This window comes from Mobula birostris, chromosome 9 (assembly GCF_030028105.1).
Source record: "Mobula birostris isolate sMobBir1 chromosome 9, sMobBir1.hap1, whole genome shotgun sequence".
NCBI classification, from domain to species: Eukaryota; Metazoa; Chordata; class Chondrichthyes; order Myliobatiformes; family Myliobatidae; genus Mobula; species Mobula birostris.
This window is the reverse complement of record NC_092378.1, coordinates 27,340,330-27,362,373: the sequence shown is the minus strand read 5'-3', so window position 1 is coordinate 27,362,373 and position 22,044 is coordinate 27,340,330. Positions and strand designations below refer to the sequence as shown.

The following is a 22,044-nucleotide window of genomic DNA, read 5'->3' as shown; positions in this document are numbered from 1 at the left end:
ACTCAGGATTAAATAAACCATGATGTTTGCCACTTGAGGATGTAAGGTGGTGAGGCATTTAGCACTATGCAGCATAATGAGGATTTTTAAAAATCCATTCTACTTCCATCCGTTGATAATAACCTTCTGTTTTTCTATGCCTGAGAAGATGAGGAGTAAGAAATTCTTTGTGGCCCAATGTCATTGTGCATTATGTGAAAGACTTTGACCTTTGTATATGGATTTTATACTACCAACAATTTGTTCAGTGTCACATGTATTTGGGGCTCCGGCCATTCGCACCATTACAAGCCTTAACTTCCTCTCCCAAGTCCCCCACTCGTGTTTCAGACCCACCTGGACCCCATCTACACACTTGGCACCATCTGGTGCTCCACTGCTCAGTGCTGGTCGATTCTCTTCCTTTCCTGTTAATGCTCAGTGACGATAGAAATGATGGAGAGAGACCTTGGTTCAGGATTCAGCAGGATGGCATGCAGCTCCTACACAAGAGAATTGGGCAGATGAGGTCCTCGCCCAAAACGGGCTTGGTTCCTCAGAAAGTACAGCTTCTCAGGCCTTTCACAGCACAAATATTTCCAGGCCAAGAGCTGTCCAGAGTCAGAGCTAATGACTGATAAAATGGGAAGTAAAGTTATACAAGTTATAAAATGAACTGGTCAGGAAAGAAGCAAGTAACTTGAAGGAAAGCACAGAAAGATTTTACTGAAAGACTAGCATGAGAACAGTAAAGGATGGAAGGGTTTTAGATTGAATTAATGGATGGACTACCAGCTTGAACATAACAAAATGAAAGGAAAAAGAAAGAAGAGTCACATTTGTATGCCTTTAACTCCTATCTGTAAATCACATGGTCTCACAGCCAGTGATTTGAACTGTGGCTCTCGCATTAGGTAAATGCAGCTCTTAATCTGTGCACATCAATATGCCCCAGAGGTCCTTGTTATATTTGGCCCACATAGACATGACTTCAGACGTAAACAGATCGTGTCTGATGAAGTTCAAAGGATACCCTGAAAGTTGCACAAAACAATTAACCGTGCGGGGGTTCATACTTTATGTTCTCGATGTCATTCGACAAAAGTTATCAATCGTCATCATCACTGTAATGATAAAATATATTCTGATCCAAGGGTATATGAATAGAACTAAAATCCTTTTGTCATAACTGTAATAGATTACAATGCTTACAATAATCAAGGAAAATAAGTAACCAAAACACACGTCTTCCTGTTATAATCGGCTGAAGAACGTGCCACATCCTTTATTACTTTCACTGTTGCCCTGAGACAACTAATTTGGATTAATTGATTTGTACTGGTTGCATCTGGCCTAGTAACAACACTTCCAGTGTGACTTTGTTCAGCATTGTGTGTGTATGTGTGTGAATTGGGTTGCATGTGAATCTGAACTCAAATCTTCTTGCTCCGATAGAATACACAAAGATGGCTGAAGCTTTGGACCGGTGCTTTAACAAATCGATGCTGAAACACTTCCCTGCAGAAGATGCTGACAGCGATGAAGAGTTTAATCTACGTTGGGATGACAAGGAGAAGAAAGACCGTAGGCGAAGCAAATCCAACCGCTTTGGAAAAGAAGCTACTGAGACCTCGAGTAAAACTACTGATGAATTAGTGAAAAGGCAGCAGCAGCAGACCAACGGTGAAGTGCACGGTGCTGGAGCAGAAGTAAGCAGGGACCAAATGCAGTATGTGCCTCCGTTACAGACACTGGAACTAGTAAATGGACAGAGTTTCCCAGTTACACCATCTTACAAAGGAATGCCATGTGCTGAATCACCAAGCCAAATGTATCACCTTCAAGGCCAACAAGTAAGGCATTATACTTTTTTTTCTTGTTTAAACCTACTTCTTTGACCAAACTGTCTTAGCACCTCTCCAAAATGTGCTCTACAGCTTGGACTCGAGCATCCACTCGGGCATTTTACTACACTTTACAGATGCTTCAGAAATGAACGTTGCTTTTGTGGCAGTATTTGAACAAGAGCAAAGAGAATCCCTTGTCCTGATATTTAACATCAACCAAGATGAAGCAAATTCTAGTGCTGATGGGAGGGTCTCAGGCTGAAACATCGACTGCTGGTTTCCCTCCTTAGATGCTGCCTGACTCGCTCAGTTCCTCCATCTAGTTCTGCTGTAATTCAGCTCATTCTTGTTTTGTGCACTTCGGCAGCTGCAGGTGCCTTCCTAGCAGTAGCTTGCCTGCAGAATGTTAGACGCACACTCTTGAAACCATGACAGGTGCCAAACACAAATTCCTCACATTCCTCCCTCCCTATCTTGCTACCAGGAAGTAGCCGACTGAAATAATTGTTTTTCATTTAGAGACCACCAGTGCCATGTGTGTTCAGAGCTCGGCCAACTGCAGAACCTCAGTATCGATATTGTTCCCCACGGGAACCAAGGGTGACAGATCAAGTTCGGCAGCAATTACATCATCAATTTATAATGCAGGTAAATTTTTAAAGACCTTTGAAGTTGCCAAGTAGTATAGTGATGTCAGCAGCTTGTTCCTTAACACCTAATTAAATTGAGTTTGTGGCCTTTTAGAAATTTCTGGTTTGCAAATCATGACATGGTTAAACTTTTGCATTCAGAGCAGCTGTCAAGCAATATTCCAAAGTTAATTGTTTTGGGAAAATTAACGCAAGCAAACTTAGAATGTATTTTTTTTTCAATTAAATCACCTTAAAATCTCTCTAAACTGATTGTTCAATAGGTGTGTAGGATCTTGCATCTTTGAATTTTTCTGGATATTGGCAATCTGAGATATAAACAACAGAGGAAAAAATTAGCAGGTCAGGTTAATTCTGTGGAATGTTACATTTCGGGTCAAAATCTGGAGAGGAGATGCACAATAGTCGTGTTCCTTGACCAAAATGTGGGGAAGATGAATTTCATAATGCTGAATCATAGTTCTAGCAGTGACGGATACAGGTCTTAAAAGGAAGTGTCTACTTAAATGTAACTTTGTCACAGTGTCAGAATTTGCAACGTTATATGGTACAGTACTGTTGATAAAATTGTATTTCATCTCAGAATATTTAGTAATCATTTAAATGCGTTACAAATTGACTGGGTAGCCTGCAGTTTTCTAAGTCACTTGTGATTAAAGCATTCCAAGATTGCACTTTTAATTCAAACTTTGTTAATATTTACAAAGTAGTCAGGAACAGACTTGGAAAAATATCAATATTTTCTGCAATACTGTGATCAAAATCTTTCATTTCTACTTTACAGCCAGCCTATTATTCATAAAATGGTTTAAATATAGTAATGCTAATGCCATAAAACTACTTGAATGAAATGCATCTCCATAAACATTTGAAATTGTCTGTAAACCCCTCTTGTTCTTTTAAACATCTTCCTATTATGATGGTTTTTCACCTGGGAGCCTTGCCTCTCTGGAGCAGCCTGGGGTTTGAGCTGATAGTCATCCTGGAAACGCATGGCACCACAGACCACAACATGCTGTGGCCTCTGTGTGCAGTGGGGAATCTTTCAAAGCAGATTTGAATGATTCTCTGTTGACTTTGTTCACAGTAATTTGGGGTAAAGCTCCTGTGACAGAATGGGTTAACAGTTACATGTCACTGAGACAGTCGCAGTCCCTTACTATCTGCGAACGATGCATGTTTTTTTTAAAAAAATGTATTGGAAAGGCAGATGTCAAGTTTGGAGGTACAGAAGTAACAATTTCTTCTAATTACAGCATCAGGTGAATATGAACGAACATCAAGGAGCCCAGATGATGGGGCCTAAGAATAAACAAAACTACGTTGGGCCTGTGCACGGACCATCACTAGGCCCCAGACCACCGTCAGTGCCACCTGGAACCATGAGTGCTCCTCCGCAAGAAGGAAGTATGTACCCAAGCCAACCATTTCAGCCAGGGTACACAGCACACCGTCTTGAAGGGCCTGTTCCTCGTCCAACTTCTGACTTTGCGCCAAGGCACGTGTACAATCCTTATGGCCATCTGAATGGACCACGCCGTGGACCTCGTCCAGTCTGGAATAACAATAATGGTGGTTCTGTTGAAAGGCCATTGGGACCTGCCGGCAAAAATCAACTGGTTGGTCCGAGCCAATGTTCACAGTCGCAGCATCACCCATTTTCCCAAATGGTGGAGCCCAATTTGATGAGACCATCAGTGCCACTCAATCACTGGCCCGATCAGCCAGGTCGTCTACCTCATAATGGGCCTCCAGGCTATCCCAGACTTCCGAATTCACCTCAGACACCTAATACGCAGAGAATGCCTTCTCCTTACCTGAGATCTCCACATCAAGGGCTCCATGTAGATTCAATGCTGTCTAGTCCAGAGATGATTGCAATGCAGCAGCTGTCTGCCTCTGTCTGTCCACCTGAGCATTCTTCACCCTACCTTTCTAACCCGTGCGCGCCAGGCCTGCCGCAGCAGCCTGCTGGAGCCCAGCAGCACATTTCCAGCATTCAGCATCACAAGCAAGTGTTGGAGAACAGCTCTGAAACGTTTGGAACCCTGCAGGATGCTGAAATGCCCAAAAATGTCACCGAAGCGCAAGGTAACTGTGTTCTGTATTTCCAAAGCCGGTCCAGATTATCAACCCTAGATTTTGTTAAAGAAAACAAACAAAAATGTATCTCTTAAGCATTTGAACTTTACATTCCCATTCAATCTCCTTCCTGCAAAAAAGTTAGTTATTTGCTTATTTTGAATAGTATTCCCAAAGTAAAGTGTTTTTGACATGCAAAGTGACCGCCATTTTATCTTTTTTTTCTCTCTATCTCTCCGCAATCACAAACTCGTACCTGAGAGATGTGGGCAGTGACCAATGTCATTTCTTTTATCTTTCACAGAATTGGTGCCCATCACAAAAACATCAGCTACAGCAAAGCAGAAACACCAATACTCAGAGGTGGGAATCTCGCCCCTGGTCATCGAGCAAAGTGCGCCACGGATAGCCGAAAGCACCAACCAGCCAATTGCAGCCAATGTTACTGAGCCAGGCACAAGTGAGAGCCCAAGAAACGGATTGGGATCTGTCAAACGGGAGGAGGAAGAAACACAAACTATTCAATTAAAAGATGTTAGCAGCTCCAATGTCAAAATGGGAAAAGAGCAGAAGAAACCAATTTCGGATTCAAAAAAGGGGACCATTAAGGGCAGGACAAAGAATAATAAGAAAATGGGCAACAGAGCAGGCAGAGGGAAAAAAATAAAAAATCCAAATGAAACTGAGGACAGGGCCCAGAATGATAGTTTAGTCGATCAAAATGTCTCCAGCTCCAGACATCACTCTGACTCTTCAGATCGAGGGGCTACCACGAGTTTATTGAAGACTAATGATGATTCTGTGAAAAACACCAACACTTTAACACAAGGCAAGCAGGGAAAAAATAACGGAACTAATGCTGGGATGCTGGGAATGATGGCACACGCGCAGTATGGACACAACCCAGACTATACAGTAGTAAGTCAGTATGGTGTGGGTCATGGTTGTAGACCCTTTGGAAGAGGCATGGGTGCACCCCAGCCATTTGCAAACCGGCAAACTTTCCCTAACCCAAACTTTTCACAGCAGTTGCCACCAGGAATTTACCCTGCATATCAGCACCAAGTCCAGTGTTATCCATATCATACTTCCCAACAGCAAATCCAGTCTCCCTACCACCAGTATCAACCTTCCCATTATTATCCTTATCCTCACCCTCAAGGACAAGGTTACCCTACAGAAGATTGGCCCCAGACCCTGTCACCCACGGGCCATCATCTCCAGCAACCCAGCCATTTGTCAGTGCATAATGGGAAAACAGCAGGACCTGGTGTCCCTTTGCAGGGATCGGAGGGATCACCTGACACAGTTACTATGCAGGAAGGAATGAATGGAAGCTCTAAAGAAAACAAAAATGCAATTCAAGGGACCAGCGACTTATCACACTCAGTAAAAGATGAGAAGGCAGATAAAGAACAGGAAAGGGCCGAAAGTCCAAAGGAAATCCTGGATTTAGACAGCCATAATGCCGCTGCTAAGAGACAGAGCACACAGCCTGTAAGTGGACTGATATACAGGAGGCCAGGACTACATCCAGCAATCCAGGGTCCCCATGGCATGCTTTCACATTCAGCTGTCTATCCAGCGCAATCTCCAGGTCTCTTTAACACGAACCCTCATGCAACTCAGCGACTTCCTCACACCATGCTGGGGCCTACACGTCATCATATTCCTCCTCCTCAGATAAACGGCCAGCCACAGACACAAATGCCTTTATACAGTCGGCCTGATGAAAGAATGGGTCAGTTTCATAACTTGATGATGCAGCAACAGGGAATTAAGCCTCAAGAAGATCCTTACAGTATAAGAGGGTAAGAAAAAATGACTTGGATGTTCTTTGTGTTTTTATAGATATGGGAATCCGTTATTACAACTCAAATAAATTTTATAAGATCTGATAATTTGGCATGCAATGCATCATTTTTTTAAAATTGGCTTAAAAGTAACCAAACATAAAAATCACAAACAAGAGAAAATCTGCAGATGCTGGAAATCTGAGCAACACACAAAGTGCTAGAGGAACTCAGTAGGCCAGGCAGGATCTATGGAAAAGAGTACAGTCGACGTTTGGGCCGAAACCCTTTGGCAGGAAATCAATTGCATAATTCTTTGTTTGGTCCATAGATCTCATAAAAGTGAGATTTCAGAGATATGATGCTGTTATCGGGAGTCTTGATACAGGAGTCTGACCCAAAACATCGACTATCCCTCCACCTCCAGAAACGATGCCTGACCCCCTGATTTCCTCCTGCAGTTTTCTTTTGGCATGGGATGTCTTTTTTTCCCCCAAAATGTTTATTAGAGCAGATATTTTCAAAGCAAATGCTGAGATGCAGGGCTCTCTAGTTTACCCTTGCCTGCCCGGTGAGTGTGGGCCATTGCTGCTGCACCGTCTGCTGACACATTTCCCTGATCACCCCCACTCTCACCCTCACCCCCTGACCCACCTGCTGCTTTCCCTTCTTTTTTGTTCCTCAACATTCTACGCCCCTAGTATCAAGATATTTCTGGACTGGGGAGAGTTATGCAGGCAAACGGAAGCCAAGAGAACAGTTTCCAATGTATCCAATAAGAGGTGATGAGAGAGGCAGGAGGAACCAGCTGTTGTGTTGACATATTGAGTCAACAGCTGGATAGGTGTTCCTCCTCGGTGACCTGCACTCTTCGTCCCTGCCAGTATACACCACACCTGAGTCCGGCGTCTCAGCCCACTTGTCTCAAGCTGCCCAAACCACACAGACAGTTCTGGAGGATTGGCCTGCTGAGTTCCTCCCGCACTGTGTGTGTGTGTGTGTGTGTGTGTGTGTGTGTGTGTGTGTGTGTGTGTGTGTGTGTGTTGCGTTGGACAATTCTGGAGATTGGCTCACTGCACTCTAAGCCATACTGCAATGAGACCCATGTTGTACAAGCAGCAACGGAGGAATGAGCCCTCAGTCATGTTGCAGGCACAGCAGTGGTCAGTAATACATAGAATGATAGAACTATCTCTTTTAGCATTGAGTCCTCGTGTTCTCATTCCTGCGAATGTGTTCTGACTGCTGGCATATTACGACTTCCATTTTTTATTTGTTCTAAAAAAAAATTCAAAGATTACCTTTGAAAATGTGTTGGTCTTGGTTTTACTCACTTGATGAGTTCTAACTGTTGTCTCTGCAGTGCTTTGGTCCAGTTCTTGTCATGGGATTGTAAAAGCAACAAAGTGAATGAAGCAATATGGATACTCTGTCACTGAGTGATGTTTTGTGGAGTAAGAATTCAAAATGGTCTATTAAGAACTGCAGTGAAAAGTTTTTTTTAAAAGGAAAAGCAACAACCACGGACTGCCAATAGTCTGAAATTAGACAGATTAGCAATCAATTAGGCTTGGGGAAATGTTGCATGCAGAAAAAGTACTAGAATGTTTTAATTACCATATTTAATTGATTCTATCGTAACTGGTTCATGTTGAGGGCTGCTGAGGGCTGAAACCTATTTATACTAAAACTCCTGTTGTTGGATATATGCGGGGTCAGGCAGCATCCACAGAGAGAGAAGTTGTTACTTCCAATCAGTGACTTTATTAGAACAGGAAAGGAACATGCGAAAAATTTTAAACTGCATTTAAAAGACGGGGGGGAGGAAAGAAGCATAGGAAAAAAGGTAGGCAGAGAGGGTAAATCACTAAAGGAATGATAAGTGCAAGGTAAATTTTAGTGATGGCAGGACTGATTTTTTTAAAAAAGCAAGAGATGGGTTTTGATGATAGTTATCGTTCTTTTTGTACTTAACCCATTAGTTAAGTACAAAAAGAACGATAACTATCGTCAAAACTCCATTAAGTCGGGAAGACGGCATTGCAGCCAGAAGAAAGGCAAAGTGCTGCTCCTCATCTGCAAACGTGTTGCACTAAGATGTCACTAGATCTGCAGGTTGGCTCTGCAGCAAAGGGAAGTCAGTAGTGTGAGCAAGAGTATAGCTTGTACTGTATACCTATTGTTATTTCACCCTGCAGTGTATGAAGTCCTGGGCAGCGGGGAGAAATGGGAGGTAAAAGACCAGATGTACTTTCTGCAGTTCTGAAAGGTAGGGAAGATTATAGTGGAATGTCCCCAAGGAAATATCCCCATTGACATTATGGAAGTGAAGGAGAGGGCAAGATGTATTTTATCGTATCCCTCATATTACTACGATTAATACTTCATTGTGTTTCTGTGAGGATAGCTATTTCATCTTTAACTTTTTCTAATTTTGGTGAAAATTTAAACATTTCTCTCTGCAGATTCTGCCTGATCTGATTTATTTCCTGCATTTTCTGTTTCTAATATCTGTCCTCGGAGTTCACTTTATTTCCTATTAATGGTCCAGTTTGAGGATTTGTAGCTGAATGTAAGTGTTCTGGTGGTTGTTCTCCTCACTGCAGTTTGATCCTTGTCAGTCTATACAGAACGTGGTTTTGCAGAGAGTGTTTCTTGGTAGCTGAGTGGGGAAGGAAAGGGAAGGAGCCCTGCCTGGAATCAACAAGTTGGGCATGAGTATAACTTAGTCAAAAGACCACTTCTCTGCTAGATGATTCGGCATTTATGGCGCATTACTGTGGTCCAGTGAAACTGAAGTTAATGAGGTCTGAGCGGTCAGTAAAGCAGAATTGTGCTATAGCAAGAATATCGTTTTGTGAGGAGAACTTGGTTCTTGGCTGTTGGCCAGCAGACACATTGCCAAGTTGGCTTGCAAGAACAATACAAAGAATGAATGGTGATAACGGACTGCAAATTTTCAAAATTAATTTAGAAAAAATGACGTGTGTAGGTATGCAATCCTCACACATGTAGACCATGAAGAGCTCTCTCCATAGTGTACGACAATATAAACTGTCTCATTTGGAACAACAGCTGGCTAGTGTATTGCCTGTAACATTTCTGAGCCTGTATGGGGGACGTAAGCCATTAAACTATGCCTGTGAATCTACTCATAAGCTAGAAAACTCTGCTGGAGATGATTTGTAGATATTGGATGAGGAGGTTTGGTCTAAATTCCTTCCTCTTTCACCTCTCATGCCCCATGTGTTGTAGCATATTGACATTTGTTCACACTTTTGCTTAAAGAGTGGACTGGTGAGGTACAAGCAGGCTACCAGCTATCTGTAACACCTACCCTACAGGGGATGAAGTACTGCTTATAAATTACAGCCATAAAATTCACAGGGTCTATAAATTCCACTCTGTAATTAAAGGGTTCAAAGCTGACATTGTCAACTGCCTCAGTCTTGTGGTTCCTTCGGCACGAGGAAAGGAACCATCTCAAGATTGCTGAAAGTTGACTGATATGTCATAGGGTCATAGCAGGGAATTTCCTGTTCTATAAATTTTGTCCTTTACTGATGGGGAGGAGAAGGTGAAATGAAATATAGCTGCCTTGCTTCACCCTCCTAAATACTCTGCTGACTTCAAGGAGCTCGGCCGGAGCATTCACAGATCGAAACAAAAGGCACTGCAGAAGATCGGAGTTTTGCTGCGGCCAAGCAACTCTGAAAAATGCTCTGTTCAACCACGGTATCAAACAATTCCATACAATTCAGCCATCTTTTCATTCCCAATACAATTGCACCTACTTTTCCCCAAAGCATTCCCATGTTTATCATGTTATACACACTGTTTGCACAGTGTGCGTGGGCAGGAAATGTTTGGCACATATTCCATTTTGCACCCACTGACCCCTACCCGTGACACAGTGTAATGTGCCAGCTTGGGAACTGAGTATAACAAGCAGCTTCTGTTGTAAGTGTGACACAGACCATTCAATGAAATCGAATTCTCAAAGCCCGTTCTCTTATTAAATAGTGCACAATCTGGTGAAGGCAAGCACCAGCTCGGAGAATTAAACAGAAGTTTTCACGGAAAAATACTCTTCTCCTGTCAGAAAGGTGAAAGAAATCAGAAGGTGGGAAGGGAACTGGAGGACAGAGTCAACTGAAGAAAGAAAATTAGTAAATGTTAAACAGGATGGAAATGAAGAACACCGCAGTGCTGTAGATTTGTGATGAGAAAGGATTATAGTTAACTTAGAGGGGTAAGCAAAAGCATGTAAAGCTGCAAATCACAGGAACGCAGTCGCTCTGCATTACAATTTATCGTAACTTTTTGCCTGAGCTTTCATCAAAAAATGAGAGTTTAAAGTAATATAAACTTTGTACTGCTTTTATATTTTCCACATAAATTCCATGAAAGCAAATCGTATTCTATATCAATTTTTGTGAATTCTCTGAAGGTAAATGTCTGTTATATAATGTGGGGGGGTGTGGGGTTTATCTGTAATTTAAATAGAAAACAGCCACAATCTGCTGGTAACTGAACAGGACTATTGTTAATTCTGTGTTAATGATTCTTCGTACTTAAATTGGTGCTTTTGGGAGCATAAGGGAAAATTAAATATTCACCCAAAGGAGGAAAAGCAAATATTCAAGAAAATAGGAAAACAGAAGGCCCTTGTATGAGATCGTAAGATGTAGGAACAGAACTAACCCATTTGGCCCATAGAGTCTGCTACGCCTTTTCCTTTTCAGCCCCAATCTCCTGCCTTCTCCCTGTATCCCTTCATGCCCTGGCTAATCAATAATCTATTAACTCTGCTTTAAATATACCTAATGAACTGGCCTGCACAGCTCTCTTTGGCCCACAGTGTTGTGCTGTCCCTTTAACCTACTCTAAGATCAATCTAACCCTTCCCTCTCACATAGCCCTCCATTTGCCTTTCATCCATGTGCCTATCTAAGAGTCTCTTAAATGTCCCTAATGTAAATACTTCTGTTCTCACCCTTGGCAGCACGTTCCATACACCTACCACTCTCTGTGCGAGAAAAAGCCTACCTCTGACATTCCCCTATACTTCCCCCCACAAGGCTTAAATTAATGTTCCCTTGTGTAATCCATTTCTGCCCTAGTGGAAAGTTCTCGGTGAATGCCAGAGTATCAGAGAGAGCAATTGCCCTGTTCCAGCTCCAGCTCCTGGTTCTGTGTCCTAAACCCCTAGGAACAAGGCTGTAAATGCTGGTGCCTACAAGCCATGACTGAATAAAGAAGTTGCGCCATTCTCTTAATAGTTGCAGACATGCCAGCTGACACTTTCTGTTCATTCAAATCAATTCCTGATGGTAGTTTCATTCATTCTGTTCTGTTCAGAAAGCAGTGTTGAAACGACACTGCATTTTCACTTCTGAAGCCTGTTGCCCATGTTTACCAGCCATTGAACCCTTTCAGTGTGCATGGGTAAACTGGGCCCTGGCCTCTTAATTAACAAGACTTTTAGGAAATTACAAACAAGAAAGTCTGCAGATGCTGGAAGTCAAAGTAATACACGCTAAATGCTGGAGGAACTCAGCAGGCCAGGCAGCATCTATTGGAAAGAGTAAACTGTCGACATTTCGTGCCGAGACCCTTTATCGGGACTCACCGTGACTTTACAAAGTCATGCCACCATTAGTTAATTGCTTTGGGGATAGTGCAGTTTCATCAAGGAAACTTGATTCTGTTCGTTAAGAGCCTGAATGGGAAACACTGTGACCCAGTAGTTGTACAAGTTTCTCAGTAATAATAAATGGGCCTATTTTTCTGACTGGAAATATCTACCTGTAGTACAGCTCCAAATTCAGTCCTTGGTACACAATTATTTACTCAGTATATTGAAGTCCAGGAGGAGGATCCATGAACTCCGCAACCGTGTGTAGATGCATTGAGTGAGTAAGCAAGAAACTTGGCAAATGAACTTTAATGTAGGAAAATGGGAGAATGCACTTTAGTAAGAAGAACAGCTTGAAGATAGACTGTTATCTAAATGGTGAGCGTACAGATGGGAGGAGTGCAGGCAGTTGTAGGTAATTTTCTGCATGCTACATCTGCCTGCTAAATTTCTTTCAAGTAATGACAAAAGCAAATGTTTATGTGGTTACAATCAGGGCCAGTGTAGACTCAAGGAACAACATTCCTGTTCCATCAGGACATGGTGAAGTCTGCAGGGCGTAATATCAAATTCACTAACTTCAGATGATTTGCTCTTTTTGTTTCTATTTGAATGAGAACTGGCTATTTTTGCCTCCCGTTCTTCTTTTCCTTTTCTGTTTAACTATGTACCTGACTACACAGTATAATATCAATAAAGAAGGTTCCAGGCCCCCCTCATTTGCCGTTGCCCAGCCGATGGAGTGCCTGTACATACAAACGAGCATCTGGGAGACCGGCATGGGTGGGACGGATTGGCCTGCTGCTAAGGAGCTACAGGCATCTTTCTGTCAGGTGGGAATGGGGCAATTCCACGTGCCTTTTTCTCCCCATCCAACTCCACTACTAACCCACCCCCGTGCCCAAGCTGGAGCATTCGGGGTCTGGGTCTGGCTGAGTAGAGCTGACTTTGAGGTTGATACCTTTTTAAAAGATGAGGGATTTGAGGACATAAAAGGGGAATCAGTCACAATCGTATTGAACTAAATTGAGGGGCCGGTGTGGGAACATCACTGAATCTGCTGCTTGCTTCCAATAGAATGCCTGGGCAGGAGCATGCGTATCAGAAATCAGTGTCAGGAACAGAAATGGGAAAGGAAGTTGAACAGAAAATGCCTATTTCATTTGCTGATCAGGTGAGTAATCAAATCATTCCTGTACAATGTTTGTAATTGTTATTAATTTTACTCTGCATCAACAATGGAAAGATATTTTCATCAAAAGATGAAGTACTATTAAGGGCGATTGAATATCGGAACAAAAGTTGGTTAGATCGCTGTTGTACCTTGTTTCATCTTTTGCTCAGTTGCTGGCTGTCGGCCGTTGTACTTGCTTTACTCAAAACACTGCTGAATTAGGGGATTTTAATCCCTTGCAGCATCAGTCAATTTAGTCTTTCAAAGGCTGGGCTGGGAATGTAGCTGAGGGGTTTACTCTGGAATCACAGAGAGCCTTGCCACCTGAACAGCTCCATCCTGCCTATACGGATTTTGTTAACCTGCTAAGTGACAACATGGTCCCTGTCCTTAAACTGTGACCTTGTCTTCCTGCACCTCTGGGAAATTTTGTGTTGGGTCCTTGTGTCACTCCTCTCTTCTGATTTAAAAAAAAATCCTTGATTCTTAACATTCATCGATGTATTATGCCAAGTTCTCTAACTAAGATTCTCAGCCTTCCTCCATACCAAACAATACCTCAATCTTGGTACCTTCAACCCTCACCTCTCCGTCAACCTAGATTCTATTTGCAATTTATCACCTAGCAGCCAGTAACTTCTGGAAATGTCTACCTAAAATATTCTCTCTCTCTAAACTTCAAATGCTCTTTATCTCCAGCAAAACTTCACCTAGCTAATGCCCTTCTCTGGCCCATTTCTTGGTTAGAGTCTCAGTCATGGTGGACAGAAAGAGGCCCTTTGGCCTCCCATGTCCATGCTGGCCCTTTTACCCACATTAGAACACTATTTTATGCCTTGTCTATTTAAACCTCTGAAGTGCATACTTGGCATTTGCATCTGATTCCATGGCTGTTCTAGGTAACAATCATTCTCTGTGTATTTAAAAAGAAATTAACCCTCAAATCTCCTTTAAAACTCCTTTCCTCTCATCTTAAACATATACTGTCTTGGGGGGGAAAGAAAGGGACAGGTTCTGGGGCAGGTACATTCAAGGAGGTAATTCCAAATCTTACATTGTAATACCCCGTGAGACTGGCTCCAAGTTAATTTTGTGTGCTTGTATTACAATTAAACATGGACCTGAAATAATTGTTGCTGATTGTAAACATCCCTAATTTGCCAGTATTGTCGTTCCGATCTTGATATTTCTGTTCCAGCAATAACTTTGTAAAACTTCAAATAAATGTAAGGGGGTTTCGATTTTTATGTTACTGCGAAGGCTAATTAAAATGGCGTTTTTGTTATGTTAATCTGGGAAATGCGGCTTTGTTGTGCTTTAACGCTGAGAAAGTTTGCGCTAGCAGCCTATTGTGGTTTAGAGGGTGATAAGAGGGTGCTATTAACCAATTGGGATAGTTGTTATGGTTTTGGTGTATTTGAAGATACTGTATGCGCGGGGTTTTGGGGCAGAAGGCGGGAGAGCGAGACAGAGGATGGATCAGGTGCTGTGAGTCCACTAACGGGGTCGGACCCAGAGCGGGACGTTCGGCGAGGAGACGGACTCGTGTGGAGCGTCTGGTCGACCACCGTTGTTGGTCCCAGGCGGCCGGTCGAGGTGGTCCGAGGGGTCACAGGGTGAAGAAGAAGGTCCTTGAGCTCCAACGGTTTTTGTGCACGAAGAGATTGAGCTTTGATAAGTGTGGTGCCTTTTATTTTCCTTTTATATTTTATTCTCTTTTAATTATATAGTTCCAGTAATATCTATAAACTGTAAATCATTTAATTGCATCTGGTGTAATGTCTGTTATTTGGGCGGGGTGGGGTACCTCACACAGCATCCACACAAACGAATTACCCAGTTTGGCGGGGCCGAGGCTGTTTCCCTAGACGACAGCGAGCCGAGCGACCCTGAGAGTGGCCGGGGGGGCTACATTGTGGGGGCTTTGTCCGGGATGCTTGAGTCTGTTGGTATGCTGTGTGGGTGCCCTGTTTAAATCTGTAATGTGTGTCTCTGTGGGTTATTTGCTGTTGATTGCTGTATGCGTTGTGGGTGCAGTCTTTGTTCGAGTTCAGACTAGCATTGACGAGTTAGAGGTGGCACTCGGGGCTGTCCATGCAGTTGGGAGAGAGAGGAAAGAGTGGTCTGATTTGGAGGTAGAGTCTGCGAATAAATGTTCTAGCTCTGACAGGCTCTGCCTGGCGTTTGGGATAGTGTCCACCCCAAGAGGGGCGGAGCAGATCTCTGTTGTCAGATGAGTGGCAGTGCTCGGTTGAGGGAGAGCGACAGGGATTGGTTGAAAGTTTGAGTAGCGGGCTGGTGACGGTGTTAGAGCTGTCAGGTTCACTTACACCATAGTGACAGCTGTCAGTTATTTGAAAGGGGGGGGGAGTTTTCAGTGTGCCTTCTCTGGCGAGGAGGGCGGCTAAATTGCTTGTAGTGCCAGGGGGATCATTTCAGGGGATCAGTTGTTCAGCTGATCAGAGAGGTGTCAGGAAACTTAGTGGAGGCCCAGTGGGGGAACGGCCTGCGGTCTCTGGGGAAGCACGATCCTAGCAATGTACCACTGAACTTCCGCAAGGAAAAGACCCTATTCCTGAAGGCTTAGAGGGACCACGCCCCAGGGTGACGTTATGGATGGAGGGAAGCGATTCTAAAGCCATCCTTCACCCCGGGGCACAGGTCAAGTTGTTGGACAGTTCGTTTTACAACCGCTGTCTGAAGCATTTACCCTTGACAACTGCAAGGGCACCAGAGACTTTGGGTACTAGTGGCAGTAGTTATCCAGAAGACGATGATTGGTTAATGACCCTGGAGTTCATGGGGGCATTGTATGGGCACCCAGCGTGTCGAGTTGCTTCTGAGGACGTGTGTAGCAGCCTTGAGCCGGTACCGAATTTAAACGAGACCCAGCGGTGGTACGGCTTGGGGAAAGTAGCTGAGGGTGAGACCCTCTTAGTAGATGCTCCGAACCACCACGAGGGAGGGGAGTTGACCGCTGAAGACACCTCAGTGAGAGAGAGGTCACGGCAACTGGACCCTGGCGGCATGGAAGATGAAGGCAGCGTGTGTGTGGATGATGCGACGTGGTTTAATGTGCTGCATCTGAGGGGTGGATGTTGCCAGATCCCGAGGAGTGCGGCTGTTGAGCCGAAGATGGCCTTTACTAGTTCCCTAGGATTCTTCCGATCCGAAAAGATGCCCAAGGGCATATCCGGAGCCCCTGCATCCTTCCCGCGGGGCATGAGGAAAACCATGGGGGAAGTGAAGGTGTGTGGAGTTTTGACGTATGTGGATGACTGCGTAGAGCTTGGATTCGCCTGGGGGGACTATGAGGCAAGGCGAGTGGCTGAGCCCGGGCGACCGAAGCGAAGTGTCAAATGTGGAGGAGTTTGGTGCAATGTGAGGAAAATGACCCGACATACCAGTTGAACTTCCTGGTGTTGGGACAGACGGTGGTGGACCGGGGGATGGAAACCCAGGTCGTCAATCTGAATGAGACACAGGGAAGAGAGGGGATTTGCACCGCACTGCGGTCATATACTGATGAATTAATCCAGTGAGAAGAAACAATGACCCACCTTCGAAGGGATCAGCAGAAACTCAAGACGTCCATCCAGAACAGATTGGAAGATTTACAAGTTGGGGAAGATCAAGGAAGTGTTCTGACTAAGGTCAACAGAAAACCGAGAGCCCAGGGAGGGGAGTTTGACTACACTCCCGAGGAGGTAAAGAAATGGAGGACAGATCTCGGAAAAGGGAGGCAGACGCTTGAAAGGAACCTGAAGATGACTATCGCGAGTTTAAATGAAGTGGAAAAACTGAAAGTTGACCTGGAAGACGCCCTCAGGAAGAAACAACCGGAGGCTGAACATCCTTTAACTGCTGCTTTTCAGGTCAGGGTGGAAGAAGCTGGTGGGGTAACTGCGTCCCAGATTGAGATGGCCAGGAACCCTGAGTCAGAACTGCTGAGGCTGTGGCGAGAGTTGAAGGAGTCCCCGAAGAAGCTGACGTCTCGACTGCAGGAGGCTGAAGGGGTAGCCCCAGCTAAATGTTTCAGTTTGGAGAAACTCAAACAGCAGCTACCGATCGAAGGAATGAGGAAGAATACGGGTTCGAAGGATGATGTGCTGCACATGTGGTACATGCTGCCTTTCGCTAACTTCCCCGTGATTGAGGAAGAGACCTTTGGCCCTTCTCCCACTGAGTCAGGTGTAGTGGGGAGGGCTAGCTGTGGGCAGTCTGAGTTACGGCAGAATCAGGAAGGAGGAGAGGCAGGGCGCCGGACACGGGACAGCGGGCTCCGAGCTGTAGTGGTGGCCTGAGTGAGAGAGGAGTTGGCAAGCAGGCCCGAGGTATCCCTAGTAGTGTCTGAGCCTTGTGGGTTTAGGTGAGGGGGTACGGAGGTCTCAGAGGGTTAAGAAGCTCCCAGATAGGTTGGCCTATTTAGCGCCCATGGGACGGGAGTAAGATCCACTGTTTGGGGAGCACTGTCACTGTGTGTATCTGTGTATGTGTGTGTTGTGTGTCTGTAGGACTCGGTGGCGAGTTATTTAGAAGTCATGAGAACATGACTTTATTTGGTGGGGGGAGAGTGTAAGGGGGTTTCGATTTTTATGTTACTGCGAAGGCTAATTAAAATGGCGTTTTTGTTATGTTAATCTGGGGAATGCGGCTTTGTTGTGCTTTAACGCTGAGAAAGTTTGCGCTAGCAGCTTATTGTGGTTTAGAGGGTGATAAGAGGGTGCTATTAACCAATTGGGATAGTTGTTGTGGTTTTGGTATATTTGAAGATACTGTATGCGCGGGGTTTTGGGGAGAAGGCGGGAGAGCGAGACAGAGGATGGACCAGGTGCTGTGAGTCCGCTAACGGGGTCGGACCCCGAGCGGGACGTTCGGCACGGAGACGGACTCGGACTCGTGTAGAGCGTCTGGTCGACCACCGTTGTTGGTCCCAGGCGGCCGGTGGAGGTGGTCCGAGGGGTCACAGGGTGAAGAAGAAGGTCCTTGAGCTCCAACGGTTTTTGTGCACGAAGAGATTGAGCTTTGATAAGTGTGGTGCCTTTTATTTTCCTTTTATATTTTATTCTCTTTTAATTATATAGTTCCAGTAATATCTATAAACTGTAAATCATTTAATTGCATCTGGTGTAATGTCTGTTATTTGGGCGGGGTGGGGTACCTCACACAGCATCCACACAAACGAATTACCCAGTTTGGCGGGGCCGAGGCTGTTTCCCTAGACGACAGCGAGCCGAGCGACCCTGAGGGTGGCCGGGGGGGCTACATAAATGTCCACATTTGTTTAGAGTCGTGTCACTACCACAGTTCCTTTTAAAATTACTCATCTTCTAGGAATACTTTTTGAAATGCAACATGGTAGAGGCAGACAATTTTTTTTTAATTCTATAGTATAAGGAATGAAAAACTTGCACTTAAGGTTACTTCCAGCACCTCAAATAGTCCAAGGATTTTCCAACCAATGTGGTACATATTGAAAGGCATGAGGCTGCTGTTATAACAGGGACCATTCTGTTCACAGGGAAGAAATATACTAACAAAACAAAAACATTTTTTCTTTAACAAGACCCTATTTTAGCAGTGATGGCTTTTACCTGAGGAAGGGTTAGTGCTGTTGCCAAAACGGAAAAATATGCAAAGTTAGGTTAGCTCTAAAATGGAGATGCTATTTCAAAGTTTGGATTAAATTACATTGAAGGCTGTTTGTTTTTGTTCTATATGAACTGTACAGGTGTGTGTGTGTACAGATAATTGTATATTTTGTACTTTGCATAGTTTATTTCTGGCAAAATTGCCAATTAACTTTTTTGTATTTTTATCACTACTTTTAAAATTATTTCATACTAATTTAACTATTTAATGTGTGTGTGTATATATATTATTAAAAAAAAATAACTTGTAACTCATGTTTTTTCTCTGTTATGTATTGCATTGTACTGCAGCCGCACAGACAACAAATTTCACAACGTATGCCGGTGATAGTAAACCTGATTCTGATACTGTTTGTTTGTGCATAGTACTAAATAGCCTTTATTTACTTGTGTTTGTATTGGGTTAACGCTGATGCCCTTTCCTATCCCACCAGAAATGAACAAGATGGATGATCACAAATGGAGCCAAGATCTAAGAGGACATTGTTGTGACAGCATTTCAGTGTTCTAGTTCGATGGGTAGATGCAATTTTTCATTTTTTAATAGGTATTATGAGAAACTCAGGTGTAAAAAAAAAGAATTGTACTTTAAATTGTAGCATTTCTATCTGTGTAGCGATTTGGTTAAAACTGGTTTACAAGAATAAATGATGCCTTTTTCTCTAGTCTGTTGAATGTATTCATAAACAGGTAGCAGCCAGGTGAGCAATATCTTATGGATGAGGCACTGCATTGAGATACCCAAGCATCCTTTTAACAAATTGAGACTAATTTTGGAAGTTTTCTGTGGCAGTTAACCCTGTTACCATACATTCAGCCACAGTATTTTGTGATGCAGTAGTTTAGTTGCAGGGAAGCCAGCTTTCATTTCAGTTCTGTATATTTTTCCCTGCTTTATTCTATAATGTTACAGTTGACACACTAAATTGTTGACATGAGAACCATTCTGCACTGATGCACAGAATGTTTGTTGTTCTACATTTCTTTGTTTAAAGTTGTCTTTGCTGTTTTTGTAACATTTTGATGTGTTCTCTGCTGCTGAAATTGTAATATTTAATCTCCAGTCTCAGGTTTGTTTGCAGTGACTATACCAGATGTGATAAATCTTAGTAGGAGACCCGAGACAACACAAAAATAAACTTTATTTTATTTAAAATATTTGATACAGGTTCACCAGCAAAACTCTTTAGTTCCTGTATGTATAAATCAACTGGGATTAAAGATGTGGTTTAGGCTATAGGTCATTTACTGCTGTTGGATGCAATCAGCAGCTCAAAGGTAATTACAGCCTTGAAAACACAACATCTATCACAGGTTATGTGTGTAAAATTTTGTTTTTAATAAACCTTGTTGATATGGGTATTAGTCAGTTAATTCAGATTTTTCTCCCATTATTCCATTTCTTTGGCTCTCACATGTCAGATTTGTCAATTGTAAAGAAAAGGTGATTGGTTATATTATTTATTACTACTGTCTTTTCAACTGCCCTCCTGTGCGCTCCTTAATCAGTACAACTAGCGACCCACTAAACCTCGGTAAAATGCCATTTGTATGTAGTCATTAGAGATTACCTACAAGGCAACTGGTTGTGAGCTAGTTTCCACAAAGTGGGATGTGATGTGCGTAAAAAAGGACTTGCACAGACAGGAAATGCAAGTGTATCATCAGTACATTGATTATGCCATCCCCCCCGTCTTGAAGAGTATGCAATATGTCATTGTAGAGGGGAAGAATTTGAATATTCTGGGCTGGAACATAGCAAAGTCAGCCTATGAAACTCTTGGAGGGCAGATTCGGACCAGGTTATCAGACTTCTCTTGGCATCCATGATGCTCGTGCTCGGTTTTGAAAATTGCCATTTTTTTCAGGTACCAAGAATCACCACCAGTAGATAAGTTCAAAATAATGGAATTTATTTTTAATTTTGGTAATTTTCTATTTTTTTTGTGATGTCCCAAAGTGCTTTGCAGCCAATGATGTTTTTTTTAAAATGTAGTCACTGTTGTTTTGTAGGCAAACATGGCAGTGAATTTGCACACGGCAAGGCCTACACCCAGCAACAAGGTAAATGACCTGTTGTAGTGATGATGGTTGAGGGAGAAATGTTGGCCAGGGCACCAAAAGATCCTGTTCCCCTTTAAGGACAGAGGATCACTTGCATTCATCTATTCTAAGCATTTGGTGTCTGTTTATTGAAAAGCTGGGACCTCCAACACTGCAGCACTCCTCAGTGCTTCAGTAAGTAGCATCAGTCCAGATCACTTCCTCTGGTCTTATGGTGGGGCTTGAACCCACAATCTTCTAACTTCATTACAAAGCAACCACTGAGCCAAGTTGACACTAATATAGGCACCTTCTGGAGACCAGCATAGAAATTGATAACTATGAACGTGCATTGGACCCTGTTTCTAGATTTGTCTCTCTTTGTGGTTAGTCAAGTTGCTTCCAGAAACCGTGGAAAATCTATGCAGCAATAACCACATCATTTTCTTTTACCCGAAGTCTAACATTATATAAATGTTTATTTTTCTTGTCTGGAGGCAGCTATGATAACACCCAGTTGAAACACTCCCAACAATTGTTGATCTTTGATCAGACAATTTTTTTTAGCCATTTTTAATTGTACAAGAGACAAAGACATACCTCAGACTGTCAGTCCTGCAGTCTTCCATCAAGCCTGCACTAGCTACAGCCAGTATTTTACTCTTGTCCAAGGCACTAGATGCTGGGAAACATGAAACCTATTTATTTGTACTTTATATTTTGTATATGTTGAAATTTTTTAATGAAATGCAATGTCAAGTCACTTTGGTTACAGTTGTGACACATACCTCAGTTCTTCTGTACTAGGGCCCTTATTATGTAAGAAAACATTTTTATTGTTGCTTGACAGACATAGATTATTTTCCATATGAATTTGCTATTTTCTATATTGTACATACTTAGAATAAATGTTTGAAAACCTTGGTGTAGTGGAGTCTTATCTCTGTTTCAGACAGCAGAACGTTTATTTGAATCAGTTTGGTCATGTCGGTATGCTGAATAAAAGTAGTTTTAAGAGATTCTTCAAACCTGGATGCTACATTATTAAGTTGCATTATATTTCCTCCGAACAATTAAAAGACCATGCGGTGTACACTTACTGAATTCTGTATCCTCCCTACCACCCCAATTCTGCTACCTCATGCACTGTTTCAAGTTCTGTGCTTCCCTCAGCTCCCTGTCAGTTT

General features: G+C 43.1%; 1 protein-coding gene across 1 annotated transcript in view; it reads left to right on the top strand.

Annotated features, from left to right (window-relative positions):
• The window catches only part of cecr2 (CECR2 histone acetyl-lysine reader), a 136,147-nt gene extending 114,444 nt beyond the window's left edge, over positions 1-21,703 (top strand). Inside the window, exons 14-19 of the mRNA XM_072269373.1 lie at positions 1,435-1,832; positions 2,346-2,474; positions 3,733-4,567; positions 4,863-6,369; positions 13,067-13,163; positions 19,249-21,703. Coding sequence (XP_072125474.1) covers positions 1,435-1,832; positions 2,346-2,474; positions 3,733-4,567; positions 4,863-6,369; positions 13,067-13,163; positions 19,249-19,254 — 2,972 coding nt within the window. The 3' untranslated portion in view covers positions 19,255-21,703. The remainder of the gene's footprint in view (positions 1-1,434; positions 1,833-2,345; positions 2,475-3,732; positions 4,568-4,862; positions 6,370-13,066; positions 13,164-19,248) is intronic.
• Positions 21,704-22,044: the final 341 nt, after the last annotated feature.